At 35.9% G+C, this 24812-nt stretch overlaps 1 protein-coding gene across 44 annotated transcripts in view; it reads right to left on the bottom strand.

Annotated features, from left to right (window-relative positions):
* Window positions 1–3367: 3367 nt before the first annotated feature.
* The window catches only part of LOC125683081 (protein scribble homolog), a 57973-nt gene continuing 36528 nt past the window's right edge, over window positions 3368–24812 (bottom strand). For 12 of the 44 annotated variants that reach the window (XM_056140682.1, XM_056140683.1, XM_056140684.1 and 9 more), the window contains 15 exons: window positions 23157–23237; window positions 21895–22914; window positions 19394–19510; window positions 18187–18249; window positions 17515–17736; window positions 17041–17097; window positions 14454–14522; window positions 14253–14306; window positions 12782–13033; window positions 12262–12358; window positions 11142–11169; window positions 10263–10415; window positions 9402–9511; window positions 9059–9102; window positions 7637–8848 (listed from right to left, as the gene is read on the bottom strand). In XM_056140682.1, coding sequence (XP_055996657.1) covers window positions 8543–8848; window positions 9059–9102; window positions 9402–9511; window positions 10263–10415; window positions 11142–11169; window positions 12262–12358; window positions 12782–13033; window positions 14253–14306; window positions 14454–14522; window positions 17041–17097; window positions 17515–17736; window positions 18187–18249; window positions 19394–19510; window positions 21895–22914; window positions 23157–23237 — 2673 coding nt within the window. In that variant the 3' untranslated portion in view covers window positions 7637–8542. Of the gene's footprint in view, window positions 5726–6706; window positions 6776–7636; window positions 8849–9058; window positions 9103–9401; window positions 9512–10262; window positions 10416–10891; window positions 10916–11141; window positions 11170–12261; window positions 12359–12781; window positions 13034–14252; window positions 14307–14453; window positions 14523–17040; window positions 17098–17514; window positions 17737–18186; window positions 18250–19393; window positions 19511–21894; window positions 22915–23156; window positions 23238–24812 lie in introns of those variants that run through there. The other 32 variants (XM_056140709.1, XM_056140711.1, XM_056140712.1 and 29 more) reach the window with 27 other exon arrangements.

The raw sequence follows: 24812 nt of genomic DNA, 5'->3' as shown, positions 1-24812 counted from the left end.
AGTAAATTATTTGAAAATCCCTAGTCTTAAGCATGGAATGGTGGGGAGCATTCTGACTGGCATGAAAGATAATGTGTAGTTTTAGCAAGTCAAAGATGGTCAAAAACTTTGATCATGGAGAAGGAATAAATGGCATTGCTTTTAGGATAAACATCAAGAAAAGGAAGATTTAAAAGTAGGTCAAAGATCAGCAAGGTTTTAATTCTCGACACTTTTCAAGACAAGAGATAAATATTAGAATATCAACATTTTCTACACCCCCCCCCCCCCCCCCCCCCCCCCCCCCCCCCCCCCCCCCAGTCAGCTAATTTTTAATCAAGAAGTACAGGTAAGACCTGTACATTGAATCATGATTTTATATATTTTGAGGTTCCCAAAACTGTTGCAAGCTACTTTAAGCTCCTCTAGTATTTAGTGCCAATGGATCGTGGGTATCGACCTGGGTAGCTCAGTGGTTGGAGGACCTGGCATCCTGGATTCGATTTCTGGTCCAGCCCAAAATTTTCTCCTTCCCATTTGACACATAATGATTTATAATTGCACACAATATTGCTCAGTAAACAAGAGTACCGCAAACGGTACAACATGCACCCTTTGGACCTGTAAGCACATAAATTGAGTTGATAAAATCTGAACAAGGTTTTTCTACCAAGTGATACTACTGGGTACGACCTTTGACCTTCAAAATCCTCATCATGGTGATCTGTACCAAGTTGAAAGATCCCGGAGTGTGTGGTTCAATTTGCCTACAAGGCCAGGACAGACGGATGATTCTCTTCCATAATACATATACGCTCCTTCTTTGACGGGCGTATAAAAATGTACAAGAGGCCAAATTGGTTAGCAGAAGTCTAAATGCCTAGTAATTTTCCCATCCTGAATATCTTGGCTAAATTCTAATGTACAGCAACAGTATAAAACAAGATGTGTTCTTAACACACAAATGCCTCCATACTGATGGAAGACTTTACGTAATATGTTGCATTTTATTTTAAAACACTAACTAGTGTGTATATAATGCCATTTCAACTTAAATAGATTATCATCCAGGGTCACCTAAAAGTATGGGGCGGGTGGGAGGATTTTATTTTTTTAATTTTTATTTTCTGAGAAAAATATTAATGACAAACGAGTTTTTGTCAACAGACGTGCATCATTTAATGCTAGATGGATATTATGCTTATTTCACAGACGAATTCCAGATTTATAAGCTTCAATTTCAAACACAGAAAGATACCAAATTTCTTCAAGATTTACGCCCGTAATAACGCGAGAAATTAAGAAAACAGTTTCATAAAATAAAAAAATTTGGGGTGGGCAGGGATGATAATCTATCAATTAAGTTGAATTGGTCAATCGTTTTTAACCTGGCCCAGACTCAGAACCCAGGGGTTGCTTAATTCAAAATTTTGGTAACCCCCCCCCCCCCCTGCTTTTCCTTATTAAATACATATATGCATTTAGATTTTATACAATATTGGCAAAATTAAAGACAGTCTTTTACAATCACTATAATTTTGGCTCCACCCCTGGAGCCGAAACACCTACCCCTAGGATCATGAAAGGGCTCCTTCTAAATACCTATTCAGTTTCAATTTAATATCAATAGCAAAAGTTATTTAATGTTTTACATATAAACACTCTATGTTAAGTTCAGCCCCTCCCTGGAGTCAGAACCTCTACCCCTGGGATCAAGATATTTGCAATTTTGGTAGAGGCCTTCCTATTCATATCACCATGCATTTAACATACACATGTATAATCACTGACCATATTGGCTCCAACCCCTGATATGAAAACCCCTACCCCTGGGGTCATGAAATTTACAAGGCTACCTGCTCCTTCTAAATATCCATTTAATTTAATAGCTATTTAAATGTTTTTCACAAGTTTGGTCCTGCCTTTGCAGTCAGAAATTCTACTCTGGGGATCATAATTTACAATATTGGTATAGGTTGTCTTGCTCTACATTTGTCTTTTCTTACAGATATGTGGTTTTGAAGATTTTTGAAAATTGGTCAATTTTTGATAGTTTATGCCAAGGCCCTAGGGGTGTAAGAATCCCAAAATTTACAAATTTATGTCCCCCTTGTCCCAAAGATGCCTTATTCTAAATTTGAAAAAATTTCGAATGTTAGTCATCAAGAAGTTAAAAATTAACAATTGTGAACGCATGACAAATGAAGACCAATAGCAATAGGCCACCCGAGTGACTCAGGTGACCTAAAAATACATTGCAGCTTATCAATGAAGTACTTATAGTATATATGCATTCCCCAGAAGCAGTGTTGATGGCATTTGGTAACAAATTATAATCTCGAGCTGATGAAACTTCCCCCCACTTTTTAGGTCACCCAAGTCACTCGTCATCTGAATCCATCCATCCTTAACATCATCTCAAACTGAATGGACAGTTTTTTACCAAAATTGTTATGCATCAATTTTTGGCGGGAACAAGTTGTTATACCGAGCATGAAAGCCTCTACAAAAACTTTGGGATTCATGCTCTAGGGTAGGGCTATGAGGATTACATGACAGGGATGCAGTAAATCATTCCTTCTCGACATCAAACACAACTGGGCGTGTAGCAAAAATGATCAGAGACATCTGCTAAAATTGTGAAACTATTGGACTTGGGGAAGATTGTTACATATTTTCCCTAAATATGGATACCCAGCACACAAACTGGGTACATAGTTATGATGAGCAGTCATAACCCCTTAGTTAGTGGTTCTGGCCACATAGTGGGGGCACTTACAGCTCCTAAACAAAATACCTGCACTCTACTCCTTAACAAAATACCTGCAATCTACTCCTAAACAAAATACCTGCACTCTACTCCTCAACAAAATACCTCATACTTTGCACAAGGTTGCTCAAAACCATATAAAGTATCTCGACCCTGAACCAAGGTCATTTGATCTAGGTCACAATTCATGCAATTAAAGTCGTTTCAACTTGTTTCCAATCCTTTTCAAAATATATGATTTATTGTCTTTTGATATCAAGTTTAGACATAAAATGATTGTGGTTAATGGAAAAGAATTTTTTTTTTGTTCTGATCACAGCTTCGTAATTGAGCAACATTAGCAGTTCATACTAGGCACAAAGGTTGCTTCTCGCCGCAATTGAAAGAATAAAACATCCTTTCTGACCAAAAGGATATAACTCTGAACACATTCGATTCATATTCTGTGCAATACACAGACCATTGAGGCTAATGGACCTCTTGTTACATGTATCTGCAGTAACATCATGTTGACAAGTTGCCATGTCTGTAATTTATCATTTACATATCCAACCACAGAAGCCTGCAGCGCTGTTTCAATTTCCGAGAATAACAAAAAAAAAAAGCAAAACAAAAAAACCCAGCTTCAGCAATTTTAATACAAAGTTATAACCATGAATATTTATAAGTATCGTACATGGACATGTTAACATTAATCACTACTGGAACTGTACAGATTTCTTGTCAGTAATTTATCTTATCATTGTAGTGAAATCACTTTTCATTATCTCTAACATGATCAAACAATGCCCAACTATTGTTTTTAAAAAATTTGTTCATAAAAATCAGTACAAAAATTAATTAAAACTGGTCAGTAAAATCAGCACAAATGAAAGTAAAATTCCATCATCTTGACTTTTTTTAAAAACAAAAATCCCTTGAAAGTTATTAAATTTTACAGTATTTAAAACAAACCAGGGTCAAATATAAATTAAATAAAATTTAGATAATATAAAATTAAATCGTACATATACAACTGTACACAAATCGGCATTTTACAGAAATGTACAATACAGACAGATTGTACAATATACATAAATTGTGTCTGTAAAACATTAGTATAATACATAGGGAGACACATTCAAATACTGATAAAATCAGGAATTCTGATATAAACATGGGTCAACTAAAGTTTGTTTGCATTTGTTCGACAATTACTGTGAAACATACACAGTCCTATTGCAATTTCCTTTTCCTTGGGTACTACCACCTCTGTTAGTAAGCAGCTTAAATATTGTATAAGACAAGAATAAAATCACCAAAAGCATATCCAAGTCTCGACACACCTAACCTTGGTATCCTTGTAATATTGTTAAAGTTGTATTCTTGTCCATGCATTCTGATAAATTCTTTCTATATATTTAAATACACGTAAATAAATCCCCATTCCCCTATGTTCAGACTATATGGCTACTCATTGCACCTGTGTCCATTAACAAGGCCATGTAAAACACATGTATGCATACACAAGAATGAATTTCTCCACCATCTATGTAAACAGGTTAGATTATTACATATTCATGTGTATAATATGCACCATTCTATGCAAACCTATGACAGATCATCTACCTTAACTGAAATAGCCACACCTGATTACCTTGGGTATGAGAATGTTGACATGGATTTCCTTGTGATTCTATTAACTTTGTTTAAAGGAAGACTAGAAGTAGAAGTTGAATGAGAGAACAATATGCATAGACCAAAGAGGAAATATGAAACTTCAGAGAATGTTTAGCCTGTTCTGTAACTTGTAACATTTAATACAGTGGCAGTATTAGGTCAAGCTTTTCGACTACAGTCCATCTGAAGAAAACAAACTTACATTAGAACATCCATAAACCAACAGGATTCTCCACATTTCAATGAAAATGGAATCAAAGCAACAAAACTATTGATTCTCTAGTTCAAGAGGAGAAGCAAAATTGATGGTTCTAAAAATTTGACATTTTTTGTGTTAGAAATAAAATATACCAATGATTTGGAAATGAAACTTGCATGAGTCTTTCCAAAAGAGAAACATTTAATATAAAAACATTTTTAAAAGTCATTAAAAATCATCCGCATTCATCAATTTGCAACTGAAAATTACTTCTGAACCTTAAAATCTGACATACACTGGCAGGTATAAACACCTTATATATTTACAGGCACTTTCAATGTTTAAAATGAGGTATAGCAAGATAAAGTATATTTCTCTTTACTAAAAAAAAACTTGTCCAATAGCATGTACTGGACATACTTTTACATCACATTCTTTATCATGTAAACATTTTCATTCTTGAAAATTAAAACCTTGCTGATCATAACTGAATCAAAATTCTTTAATCTGTAATTGTGTGCAAATTTTTATCATAATCTAAGGTTATGCCACAATGTGCAAAGAATGGGGAAAAATCCACAAAGCAATAAAATGCATTGCTTGTACAACATAACAATACACTTCAAATCCAACACAAAATCAAATATCTACCTATGGGGCCATAGGGTTTTTGTCCTTAAGTCTGGGGATAATGAACTTGGTTCCACATGGGTTGGCATCAGAACTAAATGTTAGCATACAATTATATCCATTACAAGGAGAAATAAATAGAATATCATTAGTTGTTAAGAGGATGATTAGGTAAACACTTGTTTGCTGTAAATATCCAGGGAACTAAACACATTTAGTGCAGCATATCAGACACGTGTTCCACAAAAATAGTTTTTGACAGGATTTTGGGTCCTGCCAGTGTAGGGAGTACAAGGTGGAATGTCCTGTGCTAGCTTATCTCCCTCCATCAGGTAAGTTGACTAGTCCGGGTGTTTATTTCCCTCTTTGGTGTACTTGGACCTGATGGGGGTGGTAAGAGTGGCGTATTCTGTATTTGGCATCTCGTGCACCTTGTGTCTGAGCAACATGAAGGTATTGAATTCGGTCCTACTTTTCATTCATCACTGCTAAAACAGAAAACGAAATAATATCATACCACAAATACAAAGTCATGTTGTACACATGTATTGGTGTCATTGACAAAACTGTCACTACCAACCCCTCTTCTCTAGTACACATATATCAGTTGGTATCATTGACAAAAACTGTCACTACCAACCCCTCTTCTCTAGTACACATATCATGAGTCATTGACAAAAACTGTCACTACCAACCTCTCATCTCTAGTACACATGTATCGGTGTCATTGACAAAAACTGTCACTATGGAATGAAAGTACTTTTTACTCCTATCAGACAATATAAAGTAAGTAGGGGCAGTTTACGCATTATAAACTGTGAAGTGGTTCATAAAATAGCATTAACTTACTGAATATCGTATAAAATGAGTAAAAAGTACTTTCATTCCTTATACACGTAATTTAATTTAGTAAACCATGTTTGATAAATAATTTTACAGAAAATATGAATTTTATATGATGCAGACCAATAATGCTGTAGCAATAAAATGGAAACAGAGCAGCTAGATGTATAGTGATGTCATTCCTAGGACGTTATATAGTGGGACTAAGCGGCAACTTTGTTTACACAATATAAAGAATGTTGATAAAGTCAAATGAATCAATCAAATTGCATGTAACAAGTAAAATTAGATTATTCGAATATAGTTTCTACATAAAATCAAAACTTTCTATAAGCCAATAAATAACACTAATTTTAACATCTTATACAATAAGATACTAATATTACATGTAATACTGACAACAACACAGAATTGACAGACAATCTGAGAATGACCGATCTTAAAATTCTGTTTCATTCACAGTTTGATACTGTTACTAGTAAATGACAAAAGAATAGAAAAGACAATAATGTTTTGAAGAAAGGCATCATCAAATACAACAATTAATTCCTTCAATCCCAAAACCAAAACAACTGTCACTCATCTCTTCAGCATGAATGTACATCGAGTCCTAGAAACAAACTCACCTAGCCCGTCCCTTGATTAGACTCATCCTCTAACTCGAGTTCTATGATGTTTTCCTTAGTGACCTCCACCTATAAGTGTACCACAACCACCACATCAACAGTTAGACATGTTAACATCAGATTACACACCCTTATAATCACTCCACAGTAATATCTCCATGTTAATATTCAGTGTTAGCAAGTGAACCCAAAATGGTTTGTCTCACACTTTACATACATGTTCATCAAATATTGCAAAAGGTGAAGCACACCAGCCCTAATATCAACCCACAACATGCTAAAATTGAAGCCTTAGGAGAACCAGATGTACACAGTACATTCATGCAAAGAGACAGAAGCTAAGGTCAAACAAATAATTTAGACAACAGAAAGATTAGTGACAGGAATTGAACACAAATACTATACACAACAGAAAGATTAGTGACAGGAATTGAACAGAAATCCTTCACCAAATACAAGTCCACATTGTCCATCAATTGGGTTTTAAATTAAATCTGTGAAGCAATAACTGGTAACCCAAAGGCCAACACTTAAACAACAAGGAACTAATCCGTCATTTGACTTATAAAACACTGCATAGTGGGCAATTTTTACGAGTAGGAATTTCAATGAATTTAGGTGCAAAAGGATGTTTCGATTTTAAATCTTCATGATTTGGCATTTTGTAACAATTAAATCGGTGTAAATTTTAATACCACTAACAAGTTCATCATTATCAAGACAGACTTCCTGTTTATTGTACTATATAGAATAGCGTATATGGAGCGTCCAAAACACATGGAATGGTCTGTAGAAACATCCTTTTACAAGAAATCATAATCTCACAAATGTCCTCAGATCCCAATCAAAACGGTAATATTTTACAAAATCTTTAGTGAAATTGTTGCATTACAAAAAGAACTTGCTTTCAGATATCATGTGTGTAACAAAGCTAGGTTAAATGTTAAAGGTGTCCAACACACAATCTGTATAAAAAAAAAACAACAAACAGGGACGAAAGGTGTTCAAAGATGTTGGAAAACAACAATTAAGGTAACTCCATACTCGCATTATTATCTGATAAAAGTATAGAAAGTCTATTTATTTCCATTTATTAGAGTTAAAACTAATAAATTATCAAAGAAAATATATAGGTCATTGCAGTTTTTAAGATGCGAGACATACATAAACAGAATCTTATATCAACGTCAGAAAATTGCAATTTTTTTCTTTCTTAAATAGCACTATCAAAATTTTACAGAAATTGGTTATAACAATATAATAGTATTTATATACAATGTCATGGTTATAACAATATAATAGTATTTATATACAATTTCATGGAACTGTTTCTTTACAAAAATATGTAAAATGTCTGTGAAATGGACTTGAAAAAGAAATCCATGGAAACAGATTAATTGCCCTTGGATTCAATATTTTCAAACATACCATAGATTATTCATATATATAACTTAAACTTTTAAAATATTTCATGTGTAACAAGATTATTTACAATAACTATCGGAAAAGACTCCGACAATATTTATGTTCCTATTATGCATAAATCTAAATAAATCATTGATTTTGCAAAATCTTCTGATGTCACACAAGGGCGGAATTACCTTAAAAGGAAATTCAATACTCTTAAAACACTTTCACGAATTGGGTGAATTACATTCTAGGCTGAATATTTGGGATTCAACATCTGAGAGAAAGAACTGAGAGATTTGTTGATTTATTTTACTGCTGTGAATTTTTACACCTTTATTCATTTTTATCAATAGACAAATTTATGAAGAACATTAAAGTTACTTCAAATTTATAGTAGCATGTAAAATTACCCATTATACAGTAATTCTATGAAGTCTGAAACCTGACAACAAATAGGGATTCAGTTAAACCTGTGAAGCAAAGAAAACAAAAACAAACAACAGAAGTAGGGGGAAGCAGGTGAACACCATAAAGTACGTGTACCTCATGTTCTATAGTTTTTTCAATCACTTGAATTGTTCTCAGAGATATTTTTCCTGTATTTTCGTCCACAAACTCGACAGTTTTATGGTGACATTTCTCATCCAGAACCCGAGACTGTTCCTGTACCCTAGTGTCCCCCGCTTTAGTTTGCACAGTTAGTTTTTTGCTCTGATAAGGACTGTGTGGAGACTGGTTAATGTTACAGAGACAAAAACAGTGATATGGTTAGATAGCCTTCATATACACAAGGTCATTCAATTAAACAAGCAGAGTGATTAACTCTCCTCTCTTTTTGTATGCAGTGATAAATTAATTACTCCAAGAAATTCTTGTGTTAGTAATAATGTGCACACAATATGTCTTCTTCTTTTTTTTTTTTGGTTTTGTTTTGATTTTTACCTCTTGTTCTCCATTTGCGCTATGTTTCACTGAATTTTCTTCATCTACAATGTACATGTAATAAAAATAGTTTGTAATACCAGGGAAAGTACCAATATAAAGACTGAATCAATTTCATTAAAAGCTAAAAATATGAATTAGTAGTGTAGCAAGTTACATGTTTCATGGTGCTTCCTGAAAATATCTACAGAGGAAAAATCAATCATGGCTTTGACAGTGTGTGGTTTACCCTCTGCATTGCTTTTCCACAGCCTCCGATAGGCAGTGCCTCTTTATATCTTGTCTTGCCATTACTGAAAACAGACCAAGGTCTGATCGGTAATGTGACTTCCCTTAAGCTTACCTGTAGTTCCTGCGTCAGGAACTGTGGGTAATTTCGACTTTTCCTGCATTTCCTTAGCCAATCCTATCACAGCCTGAGCTTTCATTGCATCCACTTCTAACGACTTCATTCTGAAATTGTTGCATTAAGAGGTACTCTTAAAAACACAATCAGTTTATGTCATTAAACTTTTAAGCTTTTTTTAAAACTTTGTAATAAATATTCCACAATGGTTCATTTCCCCTCAACTCTGTATAAGAACTATATATATATCTATATTCTTAGTACATTTAGCAACTAAAAGACTGTAATGTAATATATATTGAACTACATGTACCTCTATTACCCAAGTGCAGTAATATTAATGATAACAAGACATGTTAATGAAGAACAAAGAAAGCTTAGAAATCCAGAACCAAACTATAAATAAAAATAATGCCAAACCTTCATTTCTCACACATTCCATTGTTAAATGTTTAAAATTACTTCCATACAGTTATTAACCTACAAATCCCTTCTAATAAATCAGAACGATCATATTAAATTTAGTTAATTTAAAAAGTATTAGTTCATGTACAGTATGATAATGATCATAAAAATTAAATCAATGAACATGATGATGTGTTAAATTGACTTTAAAATTAAAAGAATTCTGTCCTAACTAATATTGCATAAATGCCGAAAAAAAATCCCAAATTGAAATATCTTGGAGGGAAAAAACCAAACAAAAACAGAATATACTTATATACAGTAAATAAAGACTGTACATGCTATAATGGTAACATTCTTTCCAATTTCAAAACATGCCAATTTTATTCTGTCTGGCCTCAGTCAATTTAACAATGCCAAACGCCTGAATGATAATGATTGTGGATGACAGACCTCGCTTGTCGCCAGGCGGCCCGTTTATTGGCCTCCATTTCCCTTTGTTCGGCAGGGCTTAATGGTTTCTCCAGCAGCCCCTCTTTAACCAGTCTTTCCTGGAGCCGTTTTTCGGCTTTGGCAGTTCTTACAATGCAAGAACTCTGATAGCGGCTATATCAAGAGAGATACAAATAACAGCCCCGCGAAACACAGCACAGACAAAAATAAACATCATTTAGCATCACATAAACTCACAGAGAAAAACTCAAACACTGACAGAGAATAAATATATAGAGGTAGATTATTAATACAAGTAATACAAGAAAAGCTCTAACAGATTACATGCTACTAGTATTAACATCAATATGTTACTGGGACATGCCAGATTTCAAAATCAGGGTGAAAATAATTTTAGACTCGTTTTAGAAATGAAGTGGTAGCAACATTGGTTGTTGTTTTAGTTTTGTTTGTTTTCTGAAATGCATCTTGGAACACACAATGTTTTCATGCAAATTCTGTGCCACTGACATGGCATTCCTATTCTTCATATAACGACACACAATTCCTGGTTATATTCTCTCTCTATATATATATACACACTTCCCCAAACAGTTCACACTACCACAAATTCCCATTGATCTTCCTACCTTGTCCCTTTCCATTTTAAGTGTCTAAAATTTGTAAATCTGTAACTGATTTTTTGTTGTTGGTAAAACGGGGTGTTTGGGGGGAAAATACTGGTAACCTTTGAATAATGTTTAGACATATTTCTATATATTACAGAGAAATAGTGCAGTATACTGTGTACGGATATCACCAACATTATTACTTGATAATGATGCTCAATAACAGAAAAGATAACTGAATACGATACCAACTACAGTAATGTATTTTTACCTTTGTCCTGAATGGTCTGCTGGGTCCACTGAAAAATTAAGTTTTTATGATTCACTCTGGTTGGATGAACTAGGATCATCCGACAACTAGGCACTGTATACAGTTAATCACTTTTATTTGCAATAACTTTATCTAAAGATGCAAACTATTCTTTTCTTTTTATAAATCAATACAACATAAATTTGGGGCAGTTTAACCTTTTTAAACAATTCATTCCTTATATCAATTCCATCCTTTTAAAAAAAAAAACTACTATTGCAATTCATGTATGAAAATACAAATTCAGAGTGAAGCAGAGCAATACCACTCCAACAACATACTAAAAATGTCTTGTGATGTTGTCTGCTGCTACTGAACAGCAACAATAAGTAGCAAACCAATCAGTAGGACATGTATGGGTTTGTTGAATGTTGATCAACCAATCAAATTGTATGTTACAATTGACACTAAAATTATTTTAGCTAAAGGACTACATACAAGTCTTTTTGGGACTTGTAAAATTCAAAATAAAAAACAAAACTCTTAGTATATTATTCCACGAAAGAGATCATGTCTGACACAGTTTCACATAATATTGGAGTACCTGATATCATAAGTTTATTACATCTTTCACATTTCAAGCATTCTTTGGGTAAAATGTATCATCTAAAAGTTAAAATTTGTGAGTATGCAAAATATAAGATGCTTTATATTACAAAATTAACATTTCACTGATTTGTTTGTATACATTAAAAGACTCGAGTCTTTGTTTACATAACACAGATTAAGGCTAAATTACTGCTTTTATTCTTGCGTTCAGAAGGTAAAAATTTTGGCTGTCAACATTAAATCAGTAATATTTTTAATGTTAAACTTCAAAAAATGAAAAATATTCGTGAACCAGTCCCTTTAACAAACATGTATACATCTCTTACCAAGAATAAGGTTCTCGTGAACAATTTTGTAAAAAGATTGTGCTCAGCAAAGTGAACATTCAAGAAAATAATGTCTTGCAGCTAAATCTGACTGTGGAAATAAAATCTCATGTAATTAAAAAAAAAATGATTTAAAAAAGACATGTACATTGAAAGAATTGAATGACAAATGCTAACATGCTGGAGTAAGCTAAATAATTCCTCACCGGTGTGTTCCTGGATCTCTTTTTCAAAGAAGTGCTTCTTGTCAATGAAAGACAACGCAGTTTCATTCTTAGGAGTGGCATTGGCTATATGTGATGTCTAAAATGACGAAAATACTTATAAACGTGCAATAAAGCTGTACTCAACATTCCATCTCATTACAATGGATTTCGTTGCTCGTCTTCTTTTCCCATCTGTAACAGTTACATGTAGGTTAATCTGTTCTCAAGGTATTATATTGTTTTAATGTATTTTTTCTTTCTTTCAAAAGTAAAACCAATCATCGTTCATGCATAATTTTTTTTTTTAGAGAAGAGTCATAACAAAATCACAGAAATGAAAATCATGCAAAAAGAAAGGCATTCATAGTCAGATATACTTCACTATACATGTAAACTGATCACTAACACAGACTTGGTGCCTGCTCATTCACTGGCAACCCCTCTTGTCACAATAGATTGGACACAATGACAGCCAATCAACACACAGGAACAAAATTGACATCCTGCCATCAAAAGTTACCTTAGGAGGAACAGCAGGTTTGGCCACAGGAATTCTAGACAGCTTTGGGGAGTCAATCTTCTTACCACCGGAAGGCATTCTTGATTGCTTAATAGGGTCCACTGGACTTAAGGGAGTGACCACCTCAGGTTTGGCTGGAAGTGGGGGTTTTGGGGGAGGACCTAAGTTCTCAAGACTCTCTGGCCGAGCAATGTAAGATGGTTTGGGTGGAACAGGCGGCCGCTTTGGTGGAATAGCTGGCTTAACAGGTGGCTATGTGAAGAAAGTCTCAAAACATCATGCATAGAAAACTTTAGATCATGCAAATACCTCTAGTTAGTATCATTCATGTGTATGCTTTAATATTTCCCAAACATTACAATCATGGTCATATAAAATGGGGAGACATTCCCATGCTATTCCTATGTTTACAATGGAAAGCAAAATTTAGTTCCTTTGGCACACATGTAAAATAACATGCACGTCAACAGTGTGGTCACAATTAGACCATAGTTAGTTTCAAATCTGAAAAAAATATACTGAGTATAATTAAAGACAAAGTACTATCAAGATAATGTCATGCATGCTTCTAGATTCATGCTATTTGTGCCCAATGTAAATTACAGTGTTTCAGAAATAAAAAACATAGCGTGGGAAAAGCCCACATACCATAGCTCACCCTGATGAAGGCTATTGATAACACTATAATCAGTTTTGACCTTGACTTCAAAGTTCAAGGTCACATATAGGTCATGAAGGTACTCGACACATCGTCTCATGGTGATACACTCATGTGTCAAATATGTTATGCCTATGTCAAAGAACAAAGAAGTCATGGCCCTGACACGAATCCATTGTAAAAAACTTTTAATTTTGACCTTGAGGTCAAGGTCATATGGAGGTCATGAAGGTACATGACACATCGTCTCATGGTGATACACTCATGTGTCAAATATGGTATGCCTATGTCAAAGAACAAAGAAGTTATGGCCCGGACACAAATCCATTGTAAAAAACCTTTAATTTTGATCTTGAGGTCAAGGTCATATAGAGGTCATGAAGGTACTCGACACATTGTCTCATGGTGATCCACCTGTGTGCCAAATGTGGTATGCCTAAGTCAAAGAACAAAGAAGTTATGGCCCGGGCACAGACAGACGGACGGACGGACAGACAGACTGATTCCTATATACTAGATGTGTCAGCATGATACGAATGCCCCCACCTGCAGTAAAGTCAAATGTAGGAAATCCATCGAAGTATAGCATTGAATGTGGTATTCAGTAACTAGAATAGTTGTCAGAGAGCTTCCCTAAATACAAATTTAGTCTACGTAAGGCCAATAGCAGCTTGGAAATTTGACTGAGGCATAACGATTTTAACCAGGACGATGACAATGTATCACAAGCTCTAACCAACTTTGTCAAGGTGAGCTAAAAATATCTATTACTGGGCTCAATACACAAACTGAGGCCTCTGAATATCAGCTTACCACTGGTGCGACTTTCACACTTTTTTCTGGAGGCACTTGATTTTCTATGGAATTCTATAAAACAATAATTATTGAATGAATCAGTATCTCCGTATCCTTCATTATGAATATACACCATTTGTTCTCAACTTCTTTGCATGAATTTTGATAAATGTAGTAAATAAATACATTATAATGTGATCTGGGCTTTAAATCACAAACCTCTTTGACAGTATTATCAATATGCTCATTTTCCATAGTTTCTGGAATCTTCTCATGCAATTGCTGCCTCTGTAAAGAATGAGTGAGTTTAACACAGGTCAAATATTAATATAATATCAATCTTTTAAACACCGGCAATCACGAAAATGTTGTGTTTTGCAATAGTTAATGCTGTTTTTCTCAATAACGGAACAAATGTTATTCTGTGAAAATCATCAAAGGGCAATGTGATATCACAAAACAAGTATCATACATGTAGAAATCTGACAAGTCAGAAAGGACCTCGTGATGAATATATCTAACAGTGCTCATATATGCCTACTATCTCTATAATAGGCAGGATTCTCCTGATTTTAACCATTGGCAAAAGCCATTCCCGCTTTCCTGATCAGAAAAACCAAATTTTGTAAAAATATCCCCCAATATACAACAAACCACAATTTCGAACCTGAATTTAAAGACCCTGCACTACTTCTTTAAGGTTAGTCATTCAGAAATCTGGACAAGCACCCATTGCTGATTACCTGTGTCAGGTGTCGGTATGCAGGGGTAAATTACCTGTGTCAGGTGTCGGTATGTATGGGTATATTACCTGTGTCAGGTGTCGGTATGCAGGGGTAAATTACCTGTGTCAGGTGTCGGTATGTATGGGTATATTACCTGTGTCAGGTGTCGGGATGCAGGGGTAAATTACCTGTGTCAAGTGTCGGTATGTATGAGTATATTACCTGTGTCAGGTGTCGGAATGTAGGGGTAAATTGCCTGTGTTGTATCAGTATGTGGGGGGTAAATTACCTGTGTCATGTGTTGGTATGTGGGGGTAAATTACCTGTGTCATGTGTTGGTATGTGGGGGGTAAATTACCTGTGTCATGTGTCGGTATGTGGGGGGTAAATTACCTGTGTCAGGTGTTGGTATGTGGGGGTAAATTACCTGTGTCATGTGTTGATATGTGGGGGGTAAATTACCTGTGTCATGTGTCGGTATGTGGAGGGTAAATTACCTGTGTCATGTGTCGGTATGTGGGGGGTAAATTACCTGTGTCATGTGTCGGTATGTTGGGGTAAATTACCTGTGTCATGTGTCGGTATGTGGGGGGTATATTACCTGTGTCAGGTGTCGGTATGTGGGGGGTAAATTACCTGTGTCATGTGTTGGTATGTGGGGGGGGGGGGTAAATTACCTGTGTCAGGTGTCAATATATTGGGGGTAAATTACCTGTGTCAGTATGTGGGGGCAAATTACCTGTCTCAGGTGTTAGTGTGTGGGAGCAAATTACCTGTGTCAGGTGTCAGTGTGGGGGGGGGGGGGGGGGGGGGGGGGTAAATTACCTGTGTCATGTGTCGGTATGTGGGGAGTAAATTACCTGTGTCAGGTGTCAATATGTAGGGGGTAAATTACCTGTGTCAGTATGTGGGGGTAAATTACCTGCATCATGTGTCGGTATGTAGGGGTAAAATACATGTGTCATATGTCGGTATGTAGGGGGTAAATTACCTGTGTCAGGGGTCAATATATTGGGGGTAAATTACCTGTGTCAGTGTGTGGGAGCAAATTACCTGTGTCAGGTGTTGGTATGTGTGGGGGTAAATTACCTGTGTCATGTGTTGGTATGTGGGGAGTAAATTACCTGTGTCAGGTGTCGATATGTGGGGAGTAAATTACCTGTGTCAGGTGTCGATATGTAGGGGGTAAATTACCTGCATCATGTGTCGGTATGTAGGGGTAAAATACATGTGTCATATGTCGGTATGTAGGGGGTAAATTACCTGTGTCAGGTGTTGGTATGTGGGGGTAAATTACCTGTGTCATGTGTCAGTATGTAGGGGGTAAATTACCTGTGTCATGTGTCGGTATGTAGGGGTAAATTACCTGTGTCAGGTGTCGGTATGTGGGGAGTAAATTACCTGTGTCAGGTGTTGGTATGTAGGGGGTAAATTACCTGTGTCAGTATGTAGGGGTAAATTACCTGTGTCATGTGTCAGTATGTAGGGGGTAAATTACCTGTGTCATGTGTCGGTATGTAGGGGAAAATTACCTGTGTCAGGTGTCGGTATGTAGGGGGTAAATTACCTGGTCTACCTGTGTCGGAGTTTATTGGAAAAGTGAAAAACAAAATTTGGGGGAAATCATTAATCAGTCTCTTTAATCCATGCATTACCTTTAAATTCTATAAAAATCTTAGAACAGTAATCTCAAGTTATTGCACACCGAAGAAAGTGCTAGTATTCTACTAATATCTAAATATTTGAAGTCTCAAAAGTGACTCTCTATTGAAAAAGCCAATAAATCTGAAAATTGAAAGGGATTTTTCCTCTGCTTTATTCAAGTACGATGTATAAAATTTATGAAATCTTCCCAAGGACACTTGCCATAGAAAGAGCTGACAGACGGATGGACGGACAGACAATGTTATTACTATAGGGCACCCTCACATGACAGGGCCATAATGAACATCACACTTAAACACTGTGGGAATCAAATTCAAGTGGTAAATTGACAATGTCATGGAGTGCATTACAAAAGAATTCTGAAGTTTATGTAAATCAGTTGAGTCAATCATCTTGTAAAGTGGGTATGTACCAACCCTAAGCTTTGCCTCTTCCTCCTCCCACTGTTTGGTTTCTTCATTAGCTTCCTGTTCCTAGCAACACACAACAACAAAGACATGCAGGTCAACATACTAAAGTTACCTTCACTTGCAGTGCTGACTGTCTACCATTGTAATGCGTAATACATTATCCCATTAACACACTTGTTTCTACATTTCTAATAATTTATAATTTAGTCACCACTGCAAGATGTGAACAACTACTGTTTTGTGCTGAAGAGTGCAACTACGAACAACATCCATTTTGAACAACAATAAAAAAAAAAATACATGTACAATGTACATGATGCACACAATAACATAGGAAGGGGAGAATATTCTGCAACCTAGTGTCCATTTATTGACAATGTGCATTTTATATATGACAAAGAAAATCAGTACATATATCGGAAAACAACAGGGAGAATCGAACAACAGCAAAGCTTGATGCAGGAAAAGGATCTGACCTACCTTTTGAATAATTACGAGATCATCTCCATCCCTGTCGATACTTGAGATGGAATCACCCCTCCCCCTGGTGGGTGGCATGGGGGCATTTGGGGAGTCTGGTGATTGGAGGTCAAGGGCAGGGTCATAGCCCTCACATACCATGATGACCATCTGATCACTAACACTTCTGAGGGCACGCACCGCTTCCTGGTGTGTGGCCCCTATGAGGCTGGTACCATTTACCTACAAAATCACTTATTTTCTGAAAATGGTGTCCTGAATATATCATTAATTGAACACTCCATGTCAACCCATGACGGTCCAGGTGTCAGGTACACCTGTACCTTATACATATGTTTGCCCTGTAACCATGACAACAGTGACAACACAACTAGTGATGTTGCCACTTTGGCATAAAATGGAAACCTCGTGACGCCTCAGCTAAGTTGTACCAAATGAAGAGAAGTAATGTTAACTGGTACCATTGTTTAAGAAGTAATGTTAACTGGTACCATTGTTTAAGGAATATAACCACACATACCGCAGACATTTCATCAATTAAATGAGATTATTTAATATAATAATAAAATAATCTGTCTTAAATTTCTCCTCAACTGAATAAAACATACTGCAATGTTCACTCTCTGATCTACCAACAATTTCAGTTTGTATAGGAAACAGAATTTAACTTACTTCCAAGATTCTTTGTCCAATCCGCAGCCTGCCATCTCTTGCAACTGCACCATCATTATTGATCTATAATTTTAAAATACAATTATCAGATTCAATTCAAAATTCTAAACATACACCATCAAATGTATGAATGTATATCATAAGCCAATATCCAATTCTTGTGTAAAGAAAGTTAACCAATTTCATGAGAAAAAACCCCCAAAAACATCATACATTACAACATTTAGAAATTTGTATAGACTTTCTAGAATCAATATGTTTGCCCCAATGGTCTTCATACTACTTAAATTTTACTACTCGTACAATGCACGATCATCCTATCAGCTGTAACTCACGTGAGAGATGAATTAAATTCTACTACTCGTACATCCTATCAGCTGTAACTCACGGGAGAGATGAATTAAATTTTACTACTCGTACAATGCACGATCATCCTATCAGCTGTAACTCACGGGAGAGATGAATTAAATTCTACTACTCGTACAATGCACAATCACCCTATCAGCTGTAACTCACGCGAGAGATGAATTAAATTCTACTACTCGTACAATGCACGATCATCCTATCAGCTGTAACTCACGGGAGAGATGAATTAAATTCTACTACTCGTACAATGCACAATCACCCTATCAGCTGTAACTCACGCGAGAGATGAATTAAATTCTACTACTCGTACATCCTATCAGCTGTAACTCACGCGAGAGATGAATTAAATTCTACTACTCGTACAATGCACGATCATCCTATCAGCTGTAACTCACGCAAGAGATGAATTAAATTCTACTACTCGTACAATGCACGATCATCCTATCAGCTGTAACTCACGCGAGAGATGAATTAAATTTTACTACTCGTACAATGCACGATCATCCTATCAGCTGTAACTCACGCGAGAGATGAATTAAATTTTACTACTCGTACATCCTACCTGCTGTAACTCACGCAAGAGATGAATTAAATTTTACTACTCGTACATCCTATCTGCTGTAACTCATGCGAGTGATGAATTAAATTTTACTACTCGTACATCCTATCAGCTGTAACTCACGCGAGAGATGAATTAAATTTTACTACTTGTACATCCTATCTGCTGTAACTCACGCGAGAGATGAATTAAATTTTACTACTTGTACATCCTATCTGCTGTAACTCACGCGAGAGATGAATTAAATTTTACTACTCGTACATCCTATCTGCTGTAACTCACGCGAGAGATGAATATGCCTTCATCTGTCTTATCCTTAGGATTGGCAGCGTAGCTTTTCACTCCACCTTTTATGCTCATTCCCAACTTTTCTCCTGGACCCTTTTCAACAATCAGTTCCTGGGAAATAAAAAAGTAAACACAGGAATATAAAAAGAAACTCCCATCGTTTTTCTCTGCAAAAATTCATGGATGTCAGTATCTAATGTTTATTCTGCTGATTAATCAATAATATAGCGTATAAGTTCAAATACAAAGTGGTAGAGAATACTATATCCAATGTACATGTATAAAATTTTCAAAGGGACTGAGACAGGTTGTTTGAAATTTTTTTTTTTAATTTCTTCTATGTTATACTTTAAAAACATATCTCATTTGACTTCCAAAATTTCAACCCTCTTAATGCAAGGATGAGGGCAATATTTTAGTCTTAAAGACCCAAAAAAAACACCGTACGGTTGCTCCACGGATGACTGAATGTGGGCGGAGCTTATCCATGGTCAATGTTATTTACCTGGAATTTACCTGGCCAAGAGATCAGTTGTTGTGTATATTTTTATGATATACACAGGAAATTTCTCAGGTTATTACAAATTATGCTTAGTGTCTTCATTTGTGCAAAAAAAAAAAAAAATTAAAATTTCTACCTACATGCATACCGCATTTCTATTTCCCGTAAACCTTCAAACTTGGTCATATTTATGTATTGCAAATGACAGGTTTAGCCCATTTCTAAACCTTTGCTTTTTAAAACTTCTAATTAAATTGTTATATATCGTATATAAATAATTTCCTAAATATAATATTACCCGGCGTGTCCTGGGAGTTCGCGGTGTCGTGGGTATAGTAGGTAAAATATCCATGTTTCGAGAGAATGAATAAATCCAAGTAGATCTGTGTACATGTACAACCAAATGAAGAATGGTCAAGATACCCCTCAATATGGGCTGTCTGTAGGGTTTCTGTAGCTGTAGTGTTTGCGTAATGGTGGTATCCCAAACAGAAGCTGACACGAAGTCCCCCCCTCCTCTCTCTCTCTCTCTCTAGGGTTTCTGTGGACGTAGTGTTTGTGTAACGATGGCATCCCAAACAGAAGCTGACACGAAGTATACCCCCCTCCTCTCTCTCTCTTTAGGGTTTCTGTGGACGTAGTGTTTGTGTAACGATGGTATCCCAAACAAAAGCTGACACATAGCTAGTCTACCCCCTTTCTCTCTCTCTCTCCCTTACTCTCAATCATTGACTAAATGAGTAATTATTGTCATACGTATGCAACACTATTGCCATGCCATATTATTTCACCTATATTATTGCTACAGTTTTACACATCTCTCTCTCTCTCTCTCTTTATAAACATAAAACCCTGATAAATTATAAATAGCTCAACAACTCTCACTCTCTCTCTCTCTCTATAAATATAAAGCCGTGATAAATTATAAATAGAAATATCTCAGTAACTCTCTCTCTCTCTCTCTCAATATAAAGCCGTGATAAATTATAAATAGAAATATCTCAATAACTTATTTATGCTTTTTTACTGTTGTTTGATTTCTGATTGTGTAATTTATAATCCATGTGGTATCTCAAACAGAAGCATTTTTTAAACTACTGTAACAGTTTTACGCATGGGCAATATAACCATTATACATGTTGATGTGCTGCGCCAATAAAGAATTGTTCATGTTTTTATAAATATAAAGCCACAATAAATCATTAATAAAAAATATTCCAATAACTTATGTTTGTTTGGTTTTTTTTTTTTAATTATTATTGTTTGATTTCTGATTGTTTAATCTATAATACATGTATAAAGATGGAGAGAGAAAATACAATGATAAATTGCATTGTATAGGGGACGTTAGAAATTAAAATATTCTAGGTGCGAGTCAATGCTATCAAAACTCAGGTATACTGGGGCTTTCTTCGAGATCTGAAGACTGCCGGTCATCTTTAGCCATGATTGTTATCAAAACATCTTTCTCAGGTAGCTGTAGACCACAGTCTCTGCAAACGTCAATCAATCTAAGCTCTATTGTTAAAAGTTTGATTGACCAGCGTCTTATCATTGATCGCAACACAGGTAAAATTTGGGGGCGTTAACTTAAAGTTGGGTCTTTAACTCTGTATTATGTAAACAAGACTCCAACCTTGAGTGTGTTTACATTCTAGTGAAATGTTAATTTTGTAATTTAAAGCATCCTAATTTTGCACAGACAAAAATTTAACTTTTAAATGGCACATTTTACCTAAAAAATACTTGAAAACTTAGATTCATAACCAAACATTTTCAAAATTTTGTATACAATAACATACCTCAATCTTTGTTTGCACAACAAATAATAAACTCTCCATAATGAGCTTCTGTCATGATGAATAACCTTAACTTTTGAAACATTTTAAACACTGATATTCAATTTTAATCTTTAGTGAAAAACAAAATTTTGGGGAAAATTGCATCTAAGTCCCTTTAAGAATGTTGCAGTACGTAAGAAACACTTTCCTACCTCTAGGCCAGTGGGTGGTGGATCATGCCGCACCTTCAGATTTATTTCATAGGTTGGCGCTATCAGCATCATCACAGTTTCTTGATGTGTGGCAATCGTGACATCCCGATTATTGACAGACAAAATACGATCTCCAATTTTCAGACTTGTTTTGGATGCTGCTCCATCAGGAACAATTTTGGACACAAATACACCTGGTTCCTCCATCCCAAATGGATGACTCGAGTGATCATTGCCCCCCACTATGCTCAGTCCCAATGGACCACCTGCCTTGACAATTGTCACCTCCTGTATGGGGTAAACAGAATCTACACTACTATCTTCATCACCTATATGATTTACAACAGAACTATCTTTAGCTATTGAATTGGCTGTATTAGTGTCTTTTGAAGAAGAATCCATCACAGATTGGCTGTTCTGAGTAGTCTCTGTGCTTATATTACTAGGTTTTGTTATGAGAGATGTAGGGAGTTTCATTTGTGAAAATGCAGATTGGGACGTTTCCTTTTTGATATCGGAGGAAGTTCTTTGTGCACTTGAGGATACATTAGGTGTAGAGGTCCTATTAAATCCTGGATACACAAACGTTGGGGGTCTCACAGAAGTTGTTGTGGGTGCATTCCAATCTGACGATATTCTCGGACTTGTCTGTGGGGAGGCCGGGCTTGGAGAATGCTGGGAAGAGAAAGATGAAGCTAACGACGATGGAGTGGGATATGTGTAGGATGAGGGAACAGCAGTCATGAACGGACTTGGACTAACTGAAGGGCTCTTCTCCACTGAATTACCAGCCGGTGATGTTTCCACAACGGCTGGTTTGGCAGTGGGGAGTTTTTCATTCCAGGTAATCAATGGCTGAGTCAGGCTATCCAGTTTCTGTCCACTAGGGGGCTCCTTTTCAGCTTCCTCCTGGGAAAGCACTTTTTCACGGTACACAACAAGTTTAATATCCTTATCAATTCCTGTCAACAGAGCCACTGCCTGGTCATGCCGGGCGTCTTGCAGATCTACATTATTGATCTGAAATACAGTGTATCTCCATCATAAGCAACTTAAAGGAACTGTCAATATTTTAGCCAATTACAATTCAACTGTTGCAACCTATTGAGAGTATTAGTATTTTATAATATCTTGTTCACTGTGAATGTGTATCTTTTTTAATACCTAAATTTCTGTAAGAATTCTAGTGTCACAAGAATTCTCTAAACTTCTTAAATCTTTAATTTCATTAGGTATCTTTAGCAGGCCCTATAAGAACTTACAGAAATGATACGGTCTCCTACTTTCAGCTGTCCGTCAATCTGGGCTGCTCCTCCTTCGACAACGCGAGAGATGTAAATGGCCTAAAGTGAAAGTATAACTAATATATCAACAGATGATAGAATATATTTTCTTTACTTTTGACACACTGGATGAAAATGGAAGACAGCACAAGATGACATTAAAATAAATGGTACACACGTCGCTGAACTAGGACCCAGACATGAGTGGTATGTACATATGTTGCTGAACTACAACCCAGACACGTGTTGTATGTACACATGTTGCTGAACTAGAACCCAGACACGTGTTGTATGTACACATGTTGCTGCACTAGAACCCAGACATGTGTTGTATGTACACATGTTGCTGCACTAGAACCCAGACACGTGTTGTATGTACACATGTTGCTGCACTAGAACCCGGACACATGTTGTATGTACACATGTTGCTGCACTAGAACCCAGACATGTGTTGTATGTACACATGTTGCTGAATTAGAACCCAGACATGTGTTGTATGTACACATGTTGCTGCACTAGAACCCAGACATGTGTTGTATGTACACATGTTGCTGAACTAGAACCCAGACATGTGTTGTATGTACACATGTTGCTGAACTAGAACCCAGACACGTGTTGTATGTACACATGTTGCTGAACTAGAACCCAGACACGTGTTGTATGTACACATGTTGCTGAACTAGAACCCAGACATATGTTGTATATACACATGTTGCTGAACTAGAACCCAGACATGTGTTGTATGTACACATGTTGCTGCACTAGAACCCAGACACGTGTTGTATGTACACATGTTGCTGAACTAGAACCCAGACATGAGTTGTATGTACACGTTGCTGCACTAGAACCCAGACATGTGTTGTGTGTACACATGTTGCTGCACTAGAACCCAGACATGAGTTGTATGTACACATGTTGCTGCACTAGAACCCAGACATGAGTGGTATGTACATGTACTTGACTTGCATTTGTAAAATCAAAATCTGCAATCTGCTTCTGAACTCATTTATCTATTTAATAACAATTTGTAATTTCTTGTATTTTCCTGAAAAACCATGCAGTATATGTAATAAAAAAAAAAAACTTGGTGATAAATCATGCTGTCTAATACAGGTCAAAAGGTGAATATAACTTCAATACTATTAATGCAGTAATGGCCAAACTATACTCTGTTAATTGGGGAATTAAAATGACAAAATGCAATACTATAAAGAGTCCCCCTGTTCTGGGGCACTCCACATTCAGGTGGTACTGTATTTAACCTATTCTATACAAGTGCAAAGTGGCCATTAAAATCACTATATACCACTCAATCTGCTGTGGTACTATAATGCAATCCACAAGAAAAAGAAACATTTTAAAAGATATATGGAACTGTCTCAAACAGTTGTTCTTGCTAATTACATTCCTCGTTTGCATAATAATTTTCTAAAATAATCTTCCAAACAGCTATAAAAATCAATGAATTATGAAAGATTTCACCAATACTACACAAAGAGATTAGATGATTCTAGACAGTTCTGACTGAGAATGCTAGCTAACTAAGTACTGAAGTAGAACTAACATTGACTGCTGCTGATTTCACAGTAACTTATAGTATATGTACATACATGTACAACAAGCAACTAAAATCAA

The sequence above is a fragment of the Ostrea edulis genome, chromosome 6 (assembly GCF_947568905.1).
Source record: "Ostrea edulis chromosome 6, xbOstEdul1.1, whole genome shotgun sequence".
Lineage (NCBI taxonomy): Eukaryota > Metazoa > Mollusca > Bivalvia > Ostreida > Ostreidae > Ostrea > Ostrea edulis.
The sequence above is the reverse complement of the archived record's forward strand: the minus strand, read 5'-3'. Positions and strand labels throughout refer to the sequence as shown.